The sequence below is a fragment of the Vulpes lagopus genome, chromosome 19 (assembly GCF_018345385.1).
Source record: "Vulpes lagopus strain Blue_001 chromosome 19, ASM1834538v1, whole genome shotgun sequence".
Classification (NCBI taxonomy): domain Eukaryota; kingdom Metazoa; phylum Chordata; class Mammalia; order Carnivora; family Canidae; genus Vulpes; species Vulpes lagopus.
Window position 1 is genome coordinate 7864248 of NC_054842.1, and position 22036 is coordinate 7886283.

At 44.8% G+C, this 22036-nt stretch overlaps 1 protein-coding gene across 2 annotated transcripts in view; it reads left to right on the forward strand.

Annotated features, from left to right (window-relative positions):
• ITGA9 (integrin subunit alpha 9) overlaps positions 1 to 22036 on the forward strand; it is a 337293-nt gene that overhangs the window by 262054 nt on the left and 53203 nt on the right. For both annotated transcript variants that reach the window (XM_041733738.1, XM_041733739.1), the window contains exons 21-23: positions 4792 to 4881; positions 6994 to 7102; positions 12389 to 12496. In XM_041733738.1, the coding sequence (XP_041589672.1) occupies positions 4792 to 4881; positions 6994 to 7102; positions 12389 to 12496 (307 nt within the window). The remainder of the gene's footprint in view (positions 1 to 4791; positions 4882 to 6993; positions 7103 to 12388; positions 12497 to 22036) is intronic.

Genomic DNA, 22036 nt, shown 5'->3' on the forward strand with positions numbered 1-22036 from the left:
TGGCAGCCAGGGATCCTTTCGGGTTCTGCTGCTGAGACTGTGCCCTCAGGGACAGGACCAAAGGGGATCAGGACCAAGGGGATCTTGCACTGGTCCCACTCAATAGCCTCTGCCCCAAAGGTCTCTGGACATGCCAGGGATTCTCACATGTCCCCTTCTCTTTCCCTGGGCCAGGAGAGGGAAAGCCAGCAGCCTTGCCCTATATTCATTCCCTGGGCATGCAGCCCACCCCAGCTTATGATCAGGGGTGCCCCGAAGCATGCCTGAAAGGACAGATACCCTCCCCCCACCACAAACACTTCTCTAAAAGCTGTTTCTCCAGAAATCTCCTTTTGGACTCTGTTCCATCCTTGATGTGACATCTCAGACTTTTGCCCCCAACCATAATACATCTTGGTGTGGTGCATTCCTCTAGATCTGGCATCTCTTACACCTCTGCCAAAATGTGCATCTGAAGGAACATACTGTCATAGTCATCCCCTGAGTGATTCTCGAATTTTCACAGAAACACCAGTTCCCCTAGAGTCTTGAACTATGATTTTTCCCAAGCTCTCCATCTTTCAATTCTCTGCAGTCCGTTCTGGCCCCTTCATAATGGATTTGCTCTCAGGTACCCCCTCTAGCCGCTGGGCATCTGGGGCAGTCCCCAACAAGTGCAACATGACAGCAGCAGCCACATCTGTGGGATGCAGACATAAAAAAGCTCTGATCTCATCTCCCACTGCTCTTTAATTTTGTTTTCATTTGAGGCCTTCCTCCATCTCAACATTATTTAAAGCTCATGGAATGAAGATTCACTTTCCCTGGGGAATGGCTGTGATGCTGGAAGCATACATTTTCATAGCCCCTCAATTCTACAGCCACGATTGCATATTTTGGCTTCGATGCTGCTTTCTGTATTTTTTTTTTTTTTTTTTTTTTAGCATTGTCACTAACGTTTTGGAGACTGTTCCGTCTCCTAAAAATAAGAGCACAGCACATCCCAGTGTGTGTTTGGCCTTCTTTACCTTGTGTTATTGTGTCCAACTTCCTACCCCAGAGGTGATGACTTTCTGGCCTTTAGTTCAGCATGATTGGACTTACTGAACACACACTAAAGCATATGTAAAAAGTTGGTGTATATGACAACAGTATGATGGCTAAAATACAACCTAGCAAGCCCAGAAATCCTGCACAACCTTCTCGCATGGCAAGGGTGACCTATCATGGGGCACTAGCAAGCATTTCAGCACAGATTACATTTTGTTGGGCTTGCAAGCTTTGAAATTGTGTGAGACTTGGTTGTTTCTTATTCATACAATTTCGGGAGCACATAATTCACATTCACATAAAACACAACTGTGATCTAGTAGAAATACATACAAAGCAAAGAGAAAGTGGACTTTGTTCCCAGAATCCAGAAGGGCTTCACTGGGGAGATGGCATTTAAACAGAGGAGTCTGTTTGCAGGCTGAAGACACAGAGGAGTAGTGCTGAGGTTGTACACAGGACAGCCTGTTCTGTGACACCCACCTGGGTGGTGGGCATTGTGGGTGATTGGGCATTGGTGAGCCATCTCTGGCGGGGAACATACAGAGCAGTGGAAGATAGGCTGACAGAGGAGAATGGGCTGGGCAGCCTCAGACAGTCTACACTACATTCAAAGGCAAAAAGTTACTGAAGAGCGAAGTGATGCATGCAACAGTTCACCCACAGAGCACGAGACTGTTGAATTTAATACAGGGAGGCAAAAGGCCATTCAAACCTGGGAATTGTCATTCTCCTGCTGCTTCTTGGATCCACAGAAAACTCACTATGATTGGGCGGATCCATTAGTATACTGTCTCGGTCCTCTTCACCTGGGGCCGTCCATATCCTGGGAAGGAATATTTGGGCAGGAAATAAATGACATGGAAGGGACTTCTTTGTCAAAAAGAGGAAACTCCACCTGCCTCCCAACCCCACCCAGGGCTGATCAGTGGTGTCAGAGAAGGGGGAGCCAATAATACCACAGTGGAACCTCTATCAGTTAGAATCATGTGTCCATAGGCATTGTAGGTGTCCAGTGGGCACTGCTGGAGTCACCTATAAGGCTTTAAAAAACCACCAATCCCTGGTCAATCCTGCAAAGGTTTGAATATTGGCTTGGGGGAGATCTAGGCATTGGGATTTTGAAATAGTCTCATCAGCCAGGCTGAGAACGACTGTCTGCAGTCCCTGGCTCTAAACTGGGCACATTTGTATTCCGCAAACATCTATTAAGTATGCACTATTTATCAGATGCAATGCCCGGCACATAAGAAAATGCTAATAACTTACTAAAATCAAGAACATCCACTTAGTGCACTAATATTGCCATGTCGCATCAGGGGACACCAAGTATTGGCAGCTTAAATAATGGCAGCTTAAATAATTAAATAGCAGAATCTTCTAACATTGGAATCATGGATGTTAAGGAAGCCGTTTTCTATGTTAAACACCCAACAGCATATCACAGGAATTCATTTCTTTCCAGATGTTGGTGAAAACTAGTCTTACTGCCCCAGAGGGCGGCCCCCAGCACTTGACTCCTTGCTCAGGCAGAAAGATCCTTAAAGCTCCTTATCTTGAAAGCCACAGTTAAAATATCAATCATTCCGTCCTCCCCATCATCACCCTTTGAAGCTCTCCTGCCTACTTATGGATTTAGGAGGACGTAAAGTTGAGCCTAAACAGTCCTCCAGAGCTCTCTCAGCAGCCTGGCTTTGCAGACCATGGGAAAGCATCCCAAGTCACGAGCTTGCAGAGTGGCTGGGAGCCTTTTGATATTTGGCCTCAGTATCTCAATGTTTCAGCTTCAGCCAGTCTGGAGCAGTACCCTGATGACAGATGAGACGGTTGGGCCTGAGCTGCCAGCAGCCACAGGTGGCTGGACAAATGGCAGGGCAAGGGGTGGTGCTTCCATCAGGAACCGATTACTCAGACCTGGCAGGATGCTGGGTGTGGGGAGGGAGCAGGCCAGGGCATCATCCGTCCCATCCACTCTGTAGTTGCCTCAGGGCTCCCTCTAGCAGCGATTCTAAGGCTTTTATTGCCCCCCTGAGAAAGGAAAGGCAAGGGAATTAGGCCTGGTGGGCACCTGACCCTGCTGTTTCTGCAGACTGGCTGACCTCTGAGTGATGGATGTCACCCCATATGCGGAAGACAGATGAGAGAAGTCAGGGGTCAGAGTCACAGAGCACCATTGTTTCAGAACAATGGGAGAAAGAAGGAGAGGGGATGTGGGCTGCCCTTTAAGTATTGTTGCATTTAGCACTTGCTGGGGGGACAGGAAGGCAGTGGGGGGCAGACAGGAACTCTGCAAGCATTCAGGGAATGGAGCGGGGAGCCATCCAGTGAGCTGTACCCAAACCTCAGTGGGTCTTGGGGCCACTACCTTCCACCCCTGGAGTGGCTTCCTACTGGGATCCCACATACATGCCATGTGTTAGAACCAACTGGAAGTGCTGGCTTTGGCAACTTGCACCCCACAGCCTGCCCTTTCCCAAGGCGGTGCTTCCAGTGGAATAATAATCACAGTCATCTTGGAAATGTAACAAAATAGCAAAAAGAAGCCAAGTCTTCTCTCTCCTCATCTTCCTCCTCCCCTTCCTCCTCTTCTTCCTCTCCTCTCCCTTCCTCCACCCCCTCTCCCCCCCACTCCCCACAACCTCTCAAATCCGGTATCAGATTTGGAGGGGTCACAATAGAATAGCCCTAGTTGGGAAATCTGACTGACCTGGTTTGCTCTGGATCCCTGGGAAAGTTCCCTGATCTATCTGAGCTTCTCTTTACCTGTCAGAGGCAGATAATCCTCCACCCCACTGGGGTTCCTCTGAGGACCCAATGAGGTCATGCCATGCAGTATGCCTGGCGCAAAGCCACCACCCAATAGCATCAGCTTCCTTGCATTCCCCTTTCCAGAAAGACCACAACAATCCCCATTCTCCATTTTCTCATTCCAAAGGGGATGCCTGTCTGTGGACATACTGCAGCCAGAAATTTATAGGGGAGCTCCCATGGTCTTTACCATGACAGGATTGGCCAGGGCCTCTTTCTCAGGCTTGGCTGGCCATGGATACAGGTGATGCCTCCAGGTGGGAAGTAACTACTTGAGTCCAGCAAACAAGCCCCTTCCCAGCTGCAATGCCCTAACCTTGTGGATCCAGTATTCATGGAACAAGCGCTTACAGAAGTAGCACGTGCTGTTGGTACCTCCATAACCATTCAGCACCCACCTTTCCCTTGCACCTCCCGGACAGCTTCTGGCTCCCAGCACCTGCCACTCTGTCCAGGCTTTCTCTGGCCAGAGGCCACTCACTTGGGTGCAGAAGGCAGGTACCAGGAAATTCGTGCTCCCTGCCCCCCAGCAGCAGGTCTCAGGAGTTAATGGATAAAGTCCCAACTCCACTGGGAAGACCAAGATTTGTACTCCATGCTGCATCCCAGATGTCCCCAGTGAGCCCAAACCCAGTTGCCCAGAGTGCTGACCTCCTAGATTGTGTGCCTTTTTTACCTTCATTGCCTCCCCTATCTCTTCTCCACTTCCTGCTGGTGTCTCCTGGGGTTGCCTCCCCAGCACACTGCTGGGACTCACATCTTTGGGAGGGGATCACAGCTGAGACAGCACAGTGCCCACTGTGACTCTGTACAGGAACCACAAACAGAACCAAGGGGACATGGAGTGCACAGCCAACCATTGGAGAGTGACAGATTGAGACCTCACATAGAACGATGAAGCCTGCTGCCGGGTAGCTAGCACTGACCAGCACTCACCCCTCTCTTCCCATGCAGTGGCAACGTGGAACGCTCCGAGTCCCTGCACGACAACACCCTCATGCTGACAGTGCCGCTGATGCACGAAGTGGACACGTCCATCACTGGGTGAGTAGCCAGTGCTGGGTCCCCAAAACACAAAGGTGTCCCAGGCTGGAACGCCATGCTTTTATTTGCAGGTGTAGCCAGGAGTCTTTGGTCCTGCCAGTTCCCCTTCATGCCGGCTTCAAAATGCAGGGCAAAGCTGTAGCTACTGTCTCATGCCCTCCTGGCTTCCTGTTTTCTCCTCTTTCCCAGCCACCTACCCACCTGCTGGGTGACGCAAGAAGTTCCATGACAAGGCTAAGCCTCAGAATTTCTTTGAGCATTCTATATACCTTTATGTACCTATATACCCAGCACCCACCCGTCCCTTCCAGAAGGCCATGATTCCTGGGATTCAGATCTCAGCCAAATGCTGCGGGGCCAGAGGTTACAGCCAGATGTGTCCCAACGCCCTAGCGGCGTTGCAGAAAGGCTCGCCTTGCTGATTAGCTACACAGTCAGCGCTGGCTTTCATGTTGTTTCTGTTAACCCCCTCTGCAGAGCCAGCAACGGCTCTACCTGATGTCTGTGGTGGGCAGGGACCCATTAGGACGGGTGCACCATGTGCCTGGGTAAAGTCCACGGCCACTCAGTGCCACTGGCATCAGAAGGCAGGACTGCAGCTGCTGGACCCCGAAGCAGCCTGAGCGGCTTTCAGCCAAAGCCCAGGCTTGGAAAAATGAGAACTCAGTTCCTGTTTCTGGCTTCAGAAAACAGAGCACATACCTCTTTGATAGTGGAAAAAGGATTTGCACAATTAGCTTAGATCAAATGAGGACCCATTGAACCCGTGCCCCAAACGCAAGTTGAACTTTCTGGAGGTTCAGAGTTTCTCATTTTTCACTCTTCAAGTACTTCTGGGTCCCAGCCTTGGCTAGAAGCAGAAATGTTAATACTTTGCAGGAGGAGCCATTCTGCAATAGTTCACATGCTGCTGGGTGCTGCAGTGAGCCTCTAGGTGTTTTTGCTCACATTCTTCAGACAGGAGGCATCAGTGGAATATATTTGCAAATTAGCATAGATTTGCCTCTGTTCATGGCTCTATTTTTAACCGTGTGGTTTATTTACTTGTCTCATCAGAGAAATAGTGAGAATATGGCTGGAACCAATCCCTGTCCTTAGTGGGGGAAGACAAAACACTTGATCCTGTTGTCAGGCCCTAGGAGGCCTCATTGTTGAGGCGTTAACAGCCCCCAGTGAAGCCATCAGTTAAACGCATGAGTCAACCTCTGATCTTTCCAGGAACATAAAACAGGGCTAGTTTAAACGAACTAGTTCTTGCCATTTGATAACACCAGGAACTCATGACATTTCTAAAATAATACATTTAAGTTGAAAGTAGATGAATTACTGACCATTCATACTTCGTACCAAAATTTTTATATGACTGTGTCTGGGCAAGTAAGCAGCCTTCTAGAATCTCATCTAGAATCCATTATTTGTCTGGGAATTTAAGTGAGTCTGGGCCTGGTCTCATCTCGGGCTTGTTCATATGGACAGCATTGAAAGCATCACTACAAATGGAGCTTGAATTCTTAACTACATCTTAAGTAGCCACTGTTTGAAATCTGAAGAAAAATGCTATCATTGAACAGACCCAAACTTTAATACCTAATTTTTAGTGGTTTTGGTAGTCTGACAAATTTAAAATTTTTTTAATAAAGTTGCCACAGAATGAGCTTCAGGATGCTAAATATATAATTCACTTATATTTATTTCTTAAAAACTTGCCATAATCTTCCTCAATCCACAAAATGTTTCTCAAATGATAAAACAGAACATACATAATTTTGTAATCCAGTTTAAAGGAAAACAACGAAATCAAAGCTACCATTGTCTTCCTCCTTATTTTAGACATGTAATCCCAGTACATATTTATATGTAGCTTATTGATTTGACCCTAAGATGGGAAGACATTTCAGGACACCTCTGTTTAGGAAACATGGGTCTGGCGGGTCTGGCTCTGTCCACTTATGGGACAAAGAAGTAACAATTCCAGAATGGAAGGGTTTGGTGAAGACACTGGAGGGGCAAGGTTCTGGATTAGAGACAGATGTTTGGGTTTTCAGGACAGCCGTGACCATGGGTTGCTTGACCGAGGTTTAGGATGATGGATGAAATGCTTTCCTCTTTCAGAATCATGTCTCCAACCTCCTTTGTGTATGGCGAGTCTGTGGAGGCATCCAACTTCATTCAGCTGGAGGACCTGGAATGTCATTTCCAGCCGCTCAACATTACCCTTCAGGTACTGACTCCTGTCACTGGGGGCCAACAGAAGGGCCCACAGGGATGGGTCTTCTACTAAAGGCAGCCGAAGAGCCAGGTTCTTCCTGGGAAAAACTTGTCCCAGCCTGATTGGCTGGAGTGTAGTACATGTGCTTGTATATATTTTCTGTAACCACACAGAGTTAATCCCTTCCCTGTCTGGTACTCTGCTGTGTAGACCCCTCTGCTTTTCAATACTTAGAAGGAGAACTGCATGATAAACATCCCAAGAAGGCCTCTGGCCAGCATCCCAACGCAAATGGCCCCAAAGGCGCCTTTCAGTTCTCCATCATTATTCACATTATGAGCAGGGCAGCCTCATGCATTTGCCACATCCCCTTCTTCCTGGGGTTCTCTGTGCTGACTCTGCCTGGAGCCCACTCCTCCCACAGCGGAACAGCCATTCAGAAGTGCAGGCTTACAGTAGCAAAGCAGCGTGAGAAGCATGCTGCTCCTTCACAGAGCCATGGCTGGCTCTCCCCAGTCACATAAGCATCATTTTCAGCAGGTCCGCTCAGTGTGGACTGTGGACATCCGGAAAAACACTCCTCCTTCTCCAGGCCAGGGTGGGCAAACATTTTCTGTACAGGGCCAGCAGGTAAGTATTTTAGGCTTTGCAGGCTATACAGTGTCTGTAGCATCCATTCAACTATGCTACTGTAGTGCCAAAGCAGCCATAGGCAATACATAAGCAAAATTGAAGTTATGGCACTGAATTTGGGATATTATATTCTCTTCACTATTCCAAACTATTTAAAAATGTGAAACCATTCTTAGCTTGCAGACCATGCAAAAAACAGGTGGCAGGCCATAGTTTGCTGACCCCTGCTGTGAAGTATAAATTCTCAGGACAGCACTGTTTGACACAAACATCTTTGCATGTTAAGCTAGAATAAGCTTAGCCTCATCCAGTCTGTTGTCCTCAGTTGACAAAAACTAGTGACAACCTATGGTCAAGCACCCTGCCAGGAGCTGTTGATGAAGTGAAGGAGATGGGCCTGGCTAACCCATGGTGCACTATAAACTACATCCAGCATCTCTGCATTCCAGCTCTCAGAGCTGTCCCCCACCTCTTCCCCATTTCTCCCCATGGAAAAGATGGTTTCCTGGTCTGGCATTGACTGCTGTGGCCAATAATTACTATTTTCTTTCCCCGTGGCCACTCCTAGGTGGACTGAGGGGATGAGAAATAATTATGGGGTGTGGGTCCAGAGAAGGAGGCAGCAAAATATTTGTGGGCTCTCAAACAATGGTCTCCCCCTCTCTGAAGTGTTCTCCCAGGCAGGAGGCCTCTGAAACCTTGATGGAGAACACATGTCCCCAGCTTAGAGAGGAGGAGCCTCCTGGCCAGCTAAGCTCCTACTGTCACACCCTATGCTCAGTTTCCAGGGAAAAGGGGAAGGTGCGGTTAGACCTGCTTTTGAGATGTCACAGTGATTGCTGTGAGTAGGACGTCTGTATTTCTGAACTGCTGCTCAGAAGTAGTTTATTTTTCCCCATTGCTTTTTGCAATTAGAAAACAGATAAAGACCAGATGGAGTGATTGCATATTACTGAAATCACTTTAATTTTAATTACTCACCCACTCTTAGAATTTTTGAGGTGTCTTATAACAAAAGATACAATCCAGAAAATGATTCAGAAGGGCTCAAATGACACATACCATGTAATGAAGAGGGTGTAGGTGTTAAAGGAAAAGACAAGAAATAGTTGGAGTTATGCCAGAGATCCAAAAATGTTCTTATCACCCTCCAGGAAGGAAGGAGGGAGAGAGGGAGGGAAAGAAAGAAAAGGAGGGAGGAAAAGACAGTCAGACAAAGAAAAGGAAGCAAGAGGGAGAGAGAAAGAAGAAGGAAGGAAGGAAGGAAGGAAGGAAGGAAGGAAGGAAGGAAGGAAGGAAGGGAGGGAGGGAGGGAAAGAGAAAGAAATTGATCTTGAGGGTATGTGGTTAAGTCCTGTTTCTCAGAAGGCATTTTTACAGGGAGCTTAATGTTTAGTATTCAGGCAAAGAGCTTTCTTCACATCTGACCTGACCTAGGGTACAGGCTAGAGAATGGGGCCGGGAATGAGTGATGGGCATGCCCCTAGATAAACCTCTTGATTATCAGTTTGCCTGAGGAAGTACACAGCATTCCATTCAGGATTAAGAGAGTCTGCTGGGTCCGAAAGATGGATAGTGTGTGTCATTGACTGGAAGGAGATCCTCTTGTGTCAGCAAAGCTGACAGTTTCCTTGGGAAAGCTCTGATGATTCATTTTCTGATAGAATTGTCATTTTTATGACTGTCATGCAGGAAGGCCCTGGACCAGGTTGATGGCCATAATGATTAAGACTAGAGCTAGTGGGGGAGGGTGGGATCAGGAATGTAGATCTATATGTCCTTGACTGAAGAAGAGCACAGGACTTTGCACGTAGAGTGATTTTTCTGTCTTTTAAAGGCTATTATTCAACAAGCTATGTGATTGTTTAAAGACTTCACCACAGATGCAGATGGGAGAAAGGCAGAAATCCTAGTCTTGGGCCTTGTTTCTACATCCCACCAAAGTTTTCTGAACAGAAACACGATAATGTGTTGACCATTGATAGGTTTTTTCTGTATTCATCAAGAGTCAATCATTTTTCTCACCTGAAAAATAACCATGAAAACTAATGCAGCTTCTGCACAAGAACATTTGCAAAGAATCAAATGTTAAGACATGTGTTAAGAATAAATAAATATGGTGACACAGGCCCTCTCACCAGTCTGGCTGTAGTAAGTGAAAGCATGCAAAGCAAACCCACTCTCTTCTTTCCTCCCCCACCTCCTGCTTTCACTGGGATTTCCCAGACATGTCAGTAGTTTTCTTTGCAATTCTGGGCTCTCGGGTTTCACTTCAAATTAGTTATTTCACTTGCGGTTAGATATTCCTTCCTTTTCTAGTGTCTTACGGTTGTTGTCTTTGGTGAATTCTGTTCTTTTCGAATCAAGGGTTGGCAAGGACTGCTCATCTTCTCAATCGTGTTTTTGTGCTTTGAAGCAGAATCCAGCTATTGCAAAACATGAACACACGCTTTTCTAGGGAAGAGCTGGCTGGAGCCTAGATCCTTGTACATTCTGTCACGTGTGAAGACCTGGCTAGATAGAGTTCTGTTCACCTCTTGGCTCTGCCCTTAGCAACCTTAACTTCAGAGATGCCACAAATGCCCAATTTCTCTCTCTAGTCCCCAGACCACAGAGCAGCATCCAGCTTCTTCTCTCGCTTGCTTCTACCCATATTTTTTAAAAAGCAATAGCATCTTTATTGGAATCTCATTTACATACCGTGATGCTCACCCATTTAAAGTGTACAGTTCGGGGGCAGCCTGGTTGGCTCAGTGGTTTAGCGCCTGCCTTTGACCCAGGGTGTGAGACCCGGGATCGAGTCCTATGTCGGGCTCCCTTCATGGAGCCTGCTTCTCCCTCTGCCTATGTCTCTGCCTCTCTCTCTCTGTGTCTCTCATGAATAAATTAATACAATCTTTAAAAAAAAGTGTACAGTTCAATGACTTTTAGTGTGTTTATAGAATTGTGCAACCATTGGGACTCCTGGGTGGCTCAGCAGCTGAGCATCTGCCTTCAGCTCAGGGCGTGATCCCAGTCAGGGGATTGAGTCCCTCATTGAGCTCCCTGTGAGGAGTCTGCTTCTCCCTCTGTCTATGTCTCTGCCTCTCTCACTGTGTGTCTCACGAATAAATAAATAAAATCTTTTAAAAAATTGTGCAACCATCACCATAATCTAATTTTAGAACATTTTCCTTACCCCCAAAAAAGGAACTCCATACCCTTGAGCAGTCACTCCCTACATTAGTTTCCTCTTGCTGCTGTAAGAAGTTACCACAAACTCCATGGCTGAAAACAATAGAAATGTATCACTGTGTAGTTCTAGAGGTCAGAAGTCCAATGTGGGTCTCGCTGGGCTAACATCAGAGTATCGGTGGGGCTGTGTTCCTTTGTGGAACCGCTAGAGGAGAATCTGTTTTACCCTTTCCAGCATCTTCTCCAAGCCACTGCGCTCTTGAGCCCCTTCATCTTCAAAGCCAAGAGTAGCCAGCTACGTCTTTCTCACAGTCAACCTCTATGATTCTGATGGTCTTCCTCTTCACCGTACAAGGACCCTTGTGATTACATTGCACCCACCTGAATAGTCCAGGGTAATCTCATTTTAAGGGCTACTGATTAGTGACCTTCATTCCCCCGTGCCATGTAGCATATTCACAGGGTCTGTGGATTGGGACACATGGACATCTTTGGCAGCCATTTTTCTGTCAGCCATATTCCCCCGACTCCAGCCCCCAGCAACCATCAGTCTGTTCTTTGCCTCAACACATCTACTCATATTTTTTATTCTCCTTTGTATTCCATTTCTTCCTTAAGTCTCCTGCCCAGTCTTTGCTCCACCTCCTTTCCCTTATCTGTCTCTTGGTGGCCACCATCTTTCCTCTCATTTCTCAGGAGATGATGGGTTACTGGAGACAGAAAACAGGGAGGACTGTTGGGAGGATGAGGAGATCAAGTTTTACAGGACCAAACACTGGGGTAGAAAAGAGGTCCTCAGTATTAGCAAGGGAAGAGCTGCAAGTTACAGAGAAACCTGATTAGCTGGATGGTGTAGTAAGAACAGCCCTTTCTGTCAGTTACACCATTTGGTTTGGGGACAATCTACTTTGTCTTCTCAGGTACCTCAAACTGTAAAAGACAGGGCTTGGACCCAATTAGTGATTCTCCAAGCACAGAAGCACAGTTCCTGGGCCAGTAGCATTAGCATCTCCTAGGATTTTTTACTAGAAATGCATATCCTTAAGTCCTCTCACCACACTCCCCCCGCCCCCCCCAAGATCTACTTTAGAAACTCCAGGCATGGCCCTCCCCTAGTGTATGTTTTAATAAGCCCATCTGATTATTCTGATGTATGCTAAAGTTTGAGAACCACTGGACCAGATTATGTCTATATTCTCTAGTATAATAGTCTCTAAGCAACTCCTCGGTATGTAAAAGGAAATACAGTTTTTAGCAGGGAGAAGACAAGAACATGCTAAAAGGGAGTAAGGTAATTTGAAAGTTTGAGGGTTTTAAATGCATATTGGAAGGATTGCTGTTGCATCAAAATCTGTTATTATTCAATATTTTGATACACTTGAAGTCATGACCTCTGGATCCTAAACCCTATAGTCTCTGTGGGGGTATCTACTGCATGTCATGAAATGAAAGTCTGTATTTCTATTAAAAATTGCTGTCTCACACCCACAGGTCTATAACACTGGGCCAAGCACCCTTCCTGGGTCGTCTGTGAGCATCACTTTTCCTAATCGATTATCATCTGGAGGTGCAGAGATGTTTCATGTTCAGGAGATGGTGGTGAGTTCTCGTTTGTTGTCACTGTTGCTTTCAGACTTGAACCAACCCATTCACCTTTTGTATACTACTCTGAGGGCCCAAAAAGTTTAACTTATTCTAACCTTTGGAGACATACCTAGAGAAGCCAAGAGGTCCCCAACAACTGAATTTCTGCTTCGAGACGGTTTGGTTAATGTCATGAGAAGACCTATTTGGGTATGGGGCAGGTTTGGTTATGAACATGACTTCTGGGATAGACTTTTCTGGCACTGGAAACTCTTGGAAAATTTAGGTGTATCTGATTGCATTTTTCTGAGGGGAAGATCCACAGTATATATGAAGAGTTTCAAAGGGTCACTGAGGCCTGGAACATGAAGGATTAATTCATAAAATAGAAGAATACATTGAAATTCAAGTTTATATATGGAATATGTAATTATCCTTGGTCCTAAGTCAACTGTAGATTTTGTCTCAAGAGGAAGCTTGACAACAAGTATGTGATCATTCCTGCCCACCTCCTTGAGACATTCTTGGCTTCTAGGACATCACATTCCCTTGGTTCCTTCTTTCTCACTAGCTTTTCTCCTCATCTCACCAACATCTATAGGGCTCAGGGACCCCCTTTTATCTGTACTCAATCTCAGAGACCTCACCCAGACTCGTGGCTTTATATTCAGTATGTACTGATGACACAGATGTTTCTCTCCAGCCCAAACCTCTCCCATGAAATCCAGACTTTGAAAGTCAACTACCTTTAGGACATCTCTACCTAGGTGCCTGAAAATCTCCATCTTATCCTAAACTGAACTCTCCGTAGTACCCTTCCAAACCTGCTTCTCCCACCTCCTTCCCTGTCTTAGCAAATGCCTACTCAGTCTTTTCAATTACTCAGGTCAAAGACCTTGGATCATCTTTGATGCCTGCCTCTCTTGCCACATCTCGTAGATCTGATCCACCAGCAGCCCTAATGTCTCCACCTTCACAACAACTCAGAATGCTGCCACTTTTTCCACCTCCCCTGCCAGCACCCCACTTCCAGGCACCATCACCTACCAGCAGTTATTTATTGCAGGAGCCCCTCGCTAGTGTCCCTGCTTCTATCCTGGTCCCCCTGCAATCTGTTCTCAGTCTAGCAGCAGAGCAAGCCTTCCAAAATGCAAGTCAGATCATGTCATTCCACAGTTCAGACCCCTCCAGTGGCTTACCTACTCCCTGAATTCTCCCGGCACCCTAGCTGGCCCCACAGTTTCTCTCCTGACACTCCCTGACCACATTTCTTCCTCCTTCACCACTCTCTCTACCCCCACCACACCATCCCTTGCTGGTCCCAGAGCACAGCAGACACTCTCCCACCTCCAGAACTTGGACTCAATTTTCCCTCTATGCAGACACCCTTCCCCCAGAGAGCCACATGACCTCCTCACTCACCTCCTTCACCAGCGTGCTCAAATATCAGCTTCCCAGGGACACCCTCTCTACTCAGCCTCAGTCCCAGCACTCCTTGTGCCTCTTTCCTGCTCGTATATCACCCTCTCCCTCGTCACAAGCTGACATTGCATGTATTTTCATATTTGACCAGCTTCTCTCTCTCCTCCTGGCCCCCTACAGCTTAAGGACAGGGGTTTCTCTCTCTTACTGCTGTATCTCCAGGCTCTTAATACAATGCTTGGCATGTAGCATATGCTCAGGAAATATGTGTGGGCTGAAAAAAGACTCTACAGTATAAGACAGACCTGTTTACTCTGTCTGCATGAATTCAGGAAAAGTTTCAGACCGTTAAGAGGTGCCTCAGAGTGCTTCATAGTCTCAAGTGGCTGGGCTTGAGGGTGACCCCTCCTGGGGAGGACTGGTACAGGAAGCTCTGGGGAGTTAGGACACAAGAGGAGCACCTGCAGGCACTTTGAGAGAATTATGGAATCATTGCTCTTTATATGGGCATGTGAGGGACAGCTAGCCAGACAAAGGGACAGTCTCTCCACTGATAGCTTAGAAATTGGGGCAGCAAGGCTCAGGTCATGTCACACATCTGAGCCTACAGCTGAAGAGGATACTGCCCATGGGAGGCACCATCATGTGATGGTGGTAGCAGGGTGTGGCATTGCTGTCCTCTTGGGTCACATGGCCTGAAAGCCTGGACCATGTGAAATGTCGAATGTAGAGCAGCTTACCCCTCCCAGGTTGCCTGCTCAGTCACTTCCATCCCTCACCATATTTCACTTGTGCTTCGTGAAGTGCCCATGTCGATGAGCTTTGCTGAAGAAGATAAGCCCAGTGTCCTGTACCAGCTACCATGATTAGAGCTTAGCATAAGGCTACATGTGCTCTCACCTACCCTCCTAAATATTATTAATCATACCAACCTCTCCACCTACTCCCCAGCGGCCAGGAGTGCTTTCCTCTTGAGCATGCCCTGAGAGTTGCTCAAAAAAACATCTTTAGTGTTGTACAGAGAATTTTTTTCTACACAGACAAAATTATTTATTAACCAAAATAGGAAATTTAACTCACTTGGATTCTGAGGGTATCTGAGAACCAGCTCTGCCCCCTTTCTCTGCACTAATCATCAGACCAAGGAAGAGCCACTGGAACGGACTCTGGAACACATTTATAAACAGCTGGTTTGCTTGGGAGGCATTAGCAGTGGTTTTCCTGAAGATTTCCAGAACGGCATGACTGCTAGTCTGAGTGGGACCCTCACAAACCCAAGTGATATTGGCTGGCTTCATTCCATTGTTTGAGTTTTCAGACGCAAACCCTTTGGACTTTCAAGACTGTATTTAGAATTTTCACAAAGTCTGTAACAGAATTCTCAAAACTGGCCAAGCCTTCAGTTGGATACACCAGCCCATGCTCAGAGGCTTACAGCATTTTCACGATATGGAAAATTCAGCTCACTGGCAAATCTCATGAAGCAAGTCGTGAAGCATTGTATTCTTAGGAACAATCGAGACTGGATTACGGTGACCATGGAAATGTAAAGCCATGCATGGTGTGATGCAGTGATGAGGCAAGAGCCCCAGGTACTTGTCTCAGAGGCCGGTAGGCAGCACACCTTCCACCTTAAAGCCACAAGGCTGAGAGCTTGGGCATCCAGCAGCTCAGCCCCAGCCTCAGCCCCTCCCTTCCTCAGCAGAGCCTAAGAATACTCACTGAGGCAGGCGTGGCTCCTAATGCTCCTGGCTCTGCACTTAGGCCTTCTGGGACTTTGGGTGGAGCAGAGCTTTCATTCGGGAGGTATGGGTGGCTTGGTGCAAGTGGGACTTACTCCTTCTGGGAGAAACCAGCCCTCGTTGCCTGTACTGCACCAGGAGATGACCCCACGGCCTGGTGACATTCCCCCCCCACCCCAACCTCAGCACCACCATTCCTCAGTCTTGGACAGCTACTGGGCAGCCAACCACTAGCTTACCTGTTAAGCCAACTGAAGCCTGGGTGCAGATAACAGGCGTTGACATCCCTCCCCACATCCTGTGGGCACCTCTGATTGTTTCTCTCTCTCTCTCTCTCTCTCTCTCTCTCTCTCTCTCTCAATCCCTCTTTCTCTATATATATATTCCCCCCCCCCCCGCCATAGTGCCCTTAGTATCTGTTCTACTTGTGGTTGTCATCCGTATAGAATGCTAAGGGTGGGCATGCTGTCCTCAGGGGCCCTGGGCCTTTATCCCACCTATAGCCCTGACCTTTGACACAGTTTTCCAACTGATGGTTCAGAATTCATTCAGATGCCTCTGGGGCTGTAGCTGTGATCCCTGGGTAGGACAGAGTTGCCTCTAGGTTTCACCAAAGACTTGTTTTTCCCCAAGGGTTTCTTAAGGTCCAGTTGCCGGTGAGTGGAGAGTGCCTTTGCCCACCTGGGAGAGATTTTCCAGCAAGTCAGAGGAAGCATATCTACTTCATACTCCCAGCCGTGGTTCATGATCTTTCCTTATAGCAAATGTCCTCAGCCCCTCCACCTTGCTTGTGTTCTATATAGAAACAGAACTATAGCGGTGGTCTGAGGAAAGACTTAATTGCTATCCCCTCCCACCCCTCAGGGTTGCACAGCATCCTGTGGGGACATGCTGACTTCCCACTGCACAGCAAAAGTGTGAGCAAGCCACAGTGCCTATGGAAGCCTAGATGGAACAACCGTGAAGGAAAGAGTATGAGCAAGAGGGACTTCTCTAGTCCATCTAAGATAAAATCATTGAAAATAATAAATCATTCTGGGTTTCTTCTGCAAACACTGGCAGAAAAAGCACCTGTATGTTCCAGGCTCCAATACGAGGAATAAGTCACACAGCATTCCCAGAAAGTTGGGCTTGCAGGAGAGCGACCTAGAAAATGTCATTGCAATACCATGGTGCAAACTCGGTAGTGGAGGCATGCCCAGATCCAGGGATGGTCCAAAGGTGCAAATCCCACCCTAGTAAAGGTGCAGGAAATGCAGACTCTCAGTCAGGGCTTAGAGGATGTGTAATAGTTCACCAGGAGAACATGTGAGGGAAAGAACATTCCAGACAGAGGGAAAGGTCAGTAGTTGTAAGTGTTCAGTGGAGGCAGTATCTGGTCCTCTATGCTCTGTGCCTAGCCCTTATACAGATAGACAAAGGTAACTGTTCCCTACACTTTTCCAGAATGTACTGCAGGTAGATATCTAGGCAGTGTGATAAGAAGTACTATACCACAGTCATTTCTGTGTGACAGTTAATCCTTCTGGGGTGCATCATTTCTGTGTGCTTGTGAATTGGTTCCTTCATTTCTCCTGACTGAGGAATGGGGAAGGCCAAGCCCTCTGCTACCAGAGGCCATCTGACCACACATGGATGTTGCCAACAAATGACCCTGGGCTGCTGCAGAGAACAGTGGCTTCTGTAGGCCAGGCAGCCCATGCAAGGCAAGCCTTTGCTCCTTGGAGAAGGTTCCTGTTTGAAGTGAGGATATAACCTCTCATACAGCTTGATGGGAATTGGCCCGGAAAATGTAATGGCTTCACTTTGTGGTAGTCTCTCTGCACAGATGAGCCTTTTAGCAGAGCCCTGGGCACAGGCCTCAGAGAAGCCAAGTTAGCACATATGTCACAAGTTTTATAGCTCATGAAGGGGAAACCATTTGAACTCGGGTAGTGGTCCCCTACAAAGTTAAATTTTACTCCTAATGTATGAAGTTCAAGGGCAAGGATGGGAGGTTTGTCTCAGGACTCAAGCTTTACTTGTTAACACTGAAAACCTGTATATTAGCAGCTTTCTGATGCTGGAAGAGGAGGCTTTGGAGCTTGGCTCTTGTAAATATATAAGAAAGAAGAAAGTCCTAAATGACAGCTTACATAGAGTAAAGGGCTGGAACTGTATTCAAGGTGCAAGTTCAGATCTTTTGAAGAACTCTGGAATTAATCTAGAGACATTAAATAAATGCCATCCCATTCTTTGTTCTTCCTTCAAAACCACCTGAAAAAGCTTACCTCTCTGACCAGCTCTGTCCTTGCTTTCAGGCAGCAATCCTTAAAACTGACCTAATTTCCAGGAGGTAAAAAAGTTTGGGAATGAGGGATGATTTTCTTGGGAGACACATCAATAACTTTGTCATAGGGCACCCTAATATCAGTATGATATTAATACCACTATCCATTAGAATGTATCTTAATAAATGATAAACGCCCCTCCCACCCTGTCCATGCAGGCACACCAGACAGGTCTGCCCATGATCTAATTTCTGCCGAAGTGAGTCAGTTGATATGGGAACTTCACTTAATTTGTGATGAGTCTATATCCCTGTAAAGGAAAGATGTACCTGATATATCAGTAACCACACAGAAGCTTAAACCTAGAAGTGGGGGGCTGAATTACTTTCCCCTGGGATGATTTGGGGAAGCTTTTTAATGAGAGTGGTATTGTGACAATTAAATTGATCACATTTAATCAAAAACTAAAGAATGAAGAAATTTCTACTAAATGACTAACAAAAAACAAATAGCACTTACTGCAGTCCTGAGGCTTTAATGGCCTGTATTCATGTGCTGTCAGATTAAATCCACACAGCCTTTTCAAGCGAAGGTCATTATCCCACATTGAGGAACCAAGTCTCAAAGACTTGCCCAGCATCACACAGCTGGTAAGCAATAGAGTGGGGTATATAATTATGTCTGTCTGGCTCCAAAGCTCCTATGTTTCATACTGTATTCTATGTCATACCTCTCTCCGGAGCACTGCCCACTCCCCACTCACTGGAGACAGACTTAGTCAATAAAACAGACAGATGATGAGCAGACCACTAAAAATCATGCATTAAATGAGGAGAACCAACCCCAGGACAGTGAGGCAACTGCTATCAAAAATAGTAATCCAAAAAAAAAAAAAAGTAATACCAGAGAGTGTAATAATGAAGCCAACAGAAGATTTTAGAATGAACAAGATTAGTGTCTCCAGAGAGATGCAAAAATAGTTTCCATGGAATAGAATAAGCTAGAGTTTCATAAATTTAAAATTTTGATCACTCAAACAGAAACCTCAGTATACTATATAATCTATATAGTAGAATAGATAGAAAAGAGTGAAGCAGTGGGTTGGAAACTTGAATTGAGGGGTTTCCCAATAATATAGCACAAAAGGACCCCTCGCAAAAAAAAGCCGGTTAAACGTATCATTTCATTATTTTATAAAAATCTGGAATGGAGATCCAAATGATCACAAAATAAAAATTAGCAGGCAGGAAAAATGGAAGTGAAAGCAAGTGAGGAGTCTTGTCTTCTTTGGGGAAGAGTTTCTGTACCAATTAGCCCAAGACTTTGATAAAATTTTTAAATACATAAAAATTTTATTTTTTTTTAAATTTTTATTTATTTATGATAGTCACACAGAGAGAGAGAGAGAGAGAGAGAGAGAGAGGCAGAGACATAGGCAGAGGGAGAAGCAGGCTCCATACACCGGGAGCCCAACGTGGGATTCGATCCCGGGTCTCCAGGATCGCGCCCTGGGCCAAAGGCAGGTGCCAAACTGCTGCGCCACCCAGGGATCCCCATACATAAAAATTTTAATGGCTTCTTAGAAGAATAAAATAACATAGGACATCCAAACCACTAAAGAAGAATTTTATAAGAACTCATGAAGAAAATAAATAAACACACACACATTTATATATAATAAGATGGCAAGAATAAATCTAAACACATCAATAATCAAAATAGCTATGAATGAAATAAATGCCCTAGTTAATGACAGACTGTCATATTGAATTTTTTTAAGTACAAACATAAGTTACCTATAAGAGACACACCTTTAAAAATGACCCATAAGGTATCCCAAGAAAAGGCAAATGCTAACAAAAAGAAAGCAAGTATAACAATACTAATGGCAAGCAAAATAAAATTGAAACAAAAGAATCAGTAAACATGACCAAAAAAAGCATTTCAAAATTACTAAAGACACAGTCTGCTTTTAGACAAAGAAGAAATCAAAGAGAAAATGATGACCAAATTACAAATAAAGGACAGTGAAACTTGTTCATACCAGAACCAATGGGATGCAGACAAAACCCACACAGAGGAAAATATCACTACATATACATAGAAAACAGGAAAGACTGAAAAAAAAGTGAACTAAACTGACAAATTCTAGAAAAGAGACAATTAATTTGACTCTAACAAAGTAAAGTGAAGATATTGTTAAAGTGGAAGTCATGATATAGGAAAATAAAAGAACAATAACAAAAGTATTCCACATCAAGAAAACCAAAAACTGGGGGGGGGGGGGGGTTGTCCAACACAATAGACAAACCTATACCAAACTTGATCAAGAAATGAAAAAGAGTCATGATGCCAGAAAACACTAGAAATGATAGAAGAACTATACTCATGTGGAAAAGATTTTTAACTTATATTACTTCACAATTTTATTCCCATTAAAAAAAACTCAAAGAAATGAATGAAGTAAAAAGTCTAAATATACCAATTACTTTAGAAAAAAATATAGGAGTAGCCAAAGATCTATACCTTTAAAAAGCACCAGCCCTGGTAGCTATATAGGCAAGTACTTCCGAGTTGTCAAGGAATGAATAATTTCTAAGTTATATGAGCTCTTTCAGAGATTAGAAAAAGATGAAAAACTCATCCTAGTAGACTAACATATTCTGGGTCAATAACTAGAAATGAAGAGTGGGCACTTAGAGCAGGAAACTGCAGACCAACTCACCTGAAAACAAATATGCAAATTCTAAATAAATGTTTGCAAATTAATTCCTGTTAGAAGAAGAATATATACTGAGTAAAGTACAATATAATCCAGGAATGCTATGTTGATTCTTTATGAAGACATTAATGGTATTCACTCTGTTAATATTAATAGAATTAAGAATGAAATAACCAGATGATTATCATGATGAGGACTTCCAAAAAGACAAAAATGAAACTTAACATACACCTATGGTATTTTTTTTAAATTCCCAGGAAAGAAGATATGGAAGAAAACTTCTTCACCTTGACAAAAGCCCTCTATAGAAACCTATAAAACCTATAATATAGAAACTGAATACTGAGATGTTAAAAGCTATCCCACCTAAGTGAGGAGCAAGACATGAGTTCCTGCTTTTTTATCTTTGGTTTAGTAGTGTAAGAGGTCTTAATGATAAAAAGAAATAAATAACCTTTATCGTAAAGAAAGAAACAGAAGTATCCCTATGGCAAACAATGTTGTTGCCCCCTAGAAAATCTGAGATAACCAACTGATTGAATGTGAGGTCTTGTGAATGCTGAAAGTAAAAGTTGGGGTACACATAAACTGCCTGCCCTTGAATGCATTGTCCAAGACACACACTGGCCCATTGGCTAAGGGTGGAAGCCTTACTGGACCAACCTCTGGCCCATCGTTGGTTGATCACTAAGCTATGTTGATCCAGGACAACCCCTAGGAAACCAGGCTTAAAAATAAAACAAGTGTAAAAAACATACTGAGCAGACATCAAAAATTACATTTTGTAGGAGAAACAGACTCCACAGGAAAGTACAAACAAGGCATGACACAAATAAGCAGAAAAAAAAGTAACAGCTACAACTTCCCAAATCAGGGGTAAGAATGCAGAGTTGCCACAGTATTTATCTAAAATGTTCAGTTTTAAAAATTTTTATGAAACATGGAAAGAAATAGGAACAGGGTAAACAGTGTCCAAGGGGAGAAAAGGTATCAACTGAAGCTACCTCTGAGGAACCCAGATGTTGCATTTAGTAAGCAAGAACTTCAAAGCAGCTATTATAAATATATTTGGAGAACTAAAGGAAACCATGTTTAAAGAATTAAAGGAAAGTACGATAATAATGACTCATCAGACAGAGAATATCAATAAAAGATGGAAATTATAAAAAGAGCCAAGTAGAAATTCTGGAGTTGAAAGTAAAATACCTGAAATGAAAAATTCATTAGAAGGGCTCCAGAACAGATTTGAACTGATAAAGAATCAGCAAACTTGAAGATAAGTCAGTGGATACTATCCAATCTGAAGAACAGAAAGGAAAAAAAAATAATAAAAATGAGCAAAGCCTCAGAGACCTCTGAGACATCATAAAGGATACACATAAAAATAGACATAATTGGA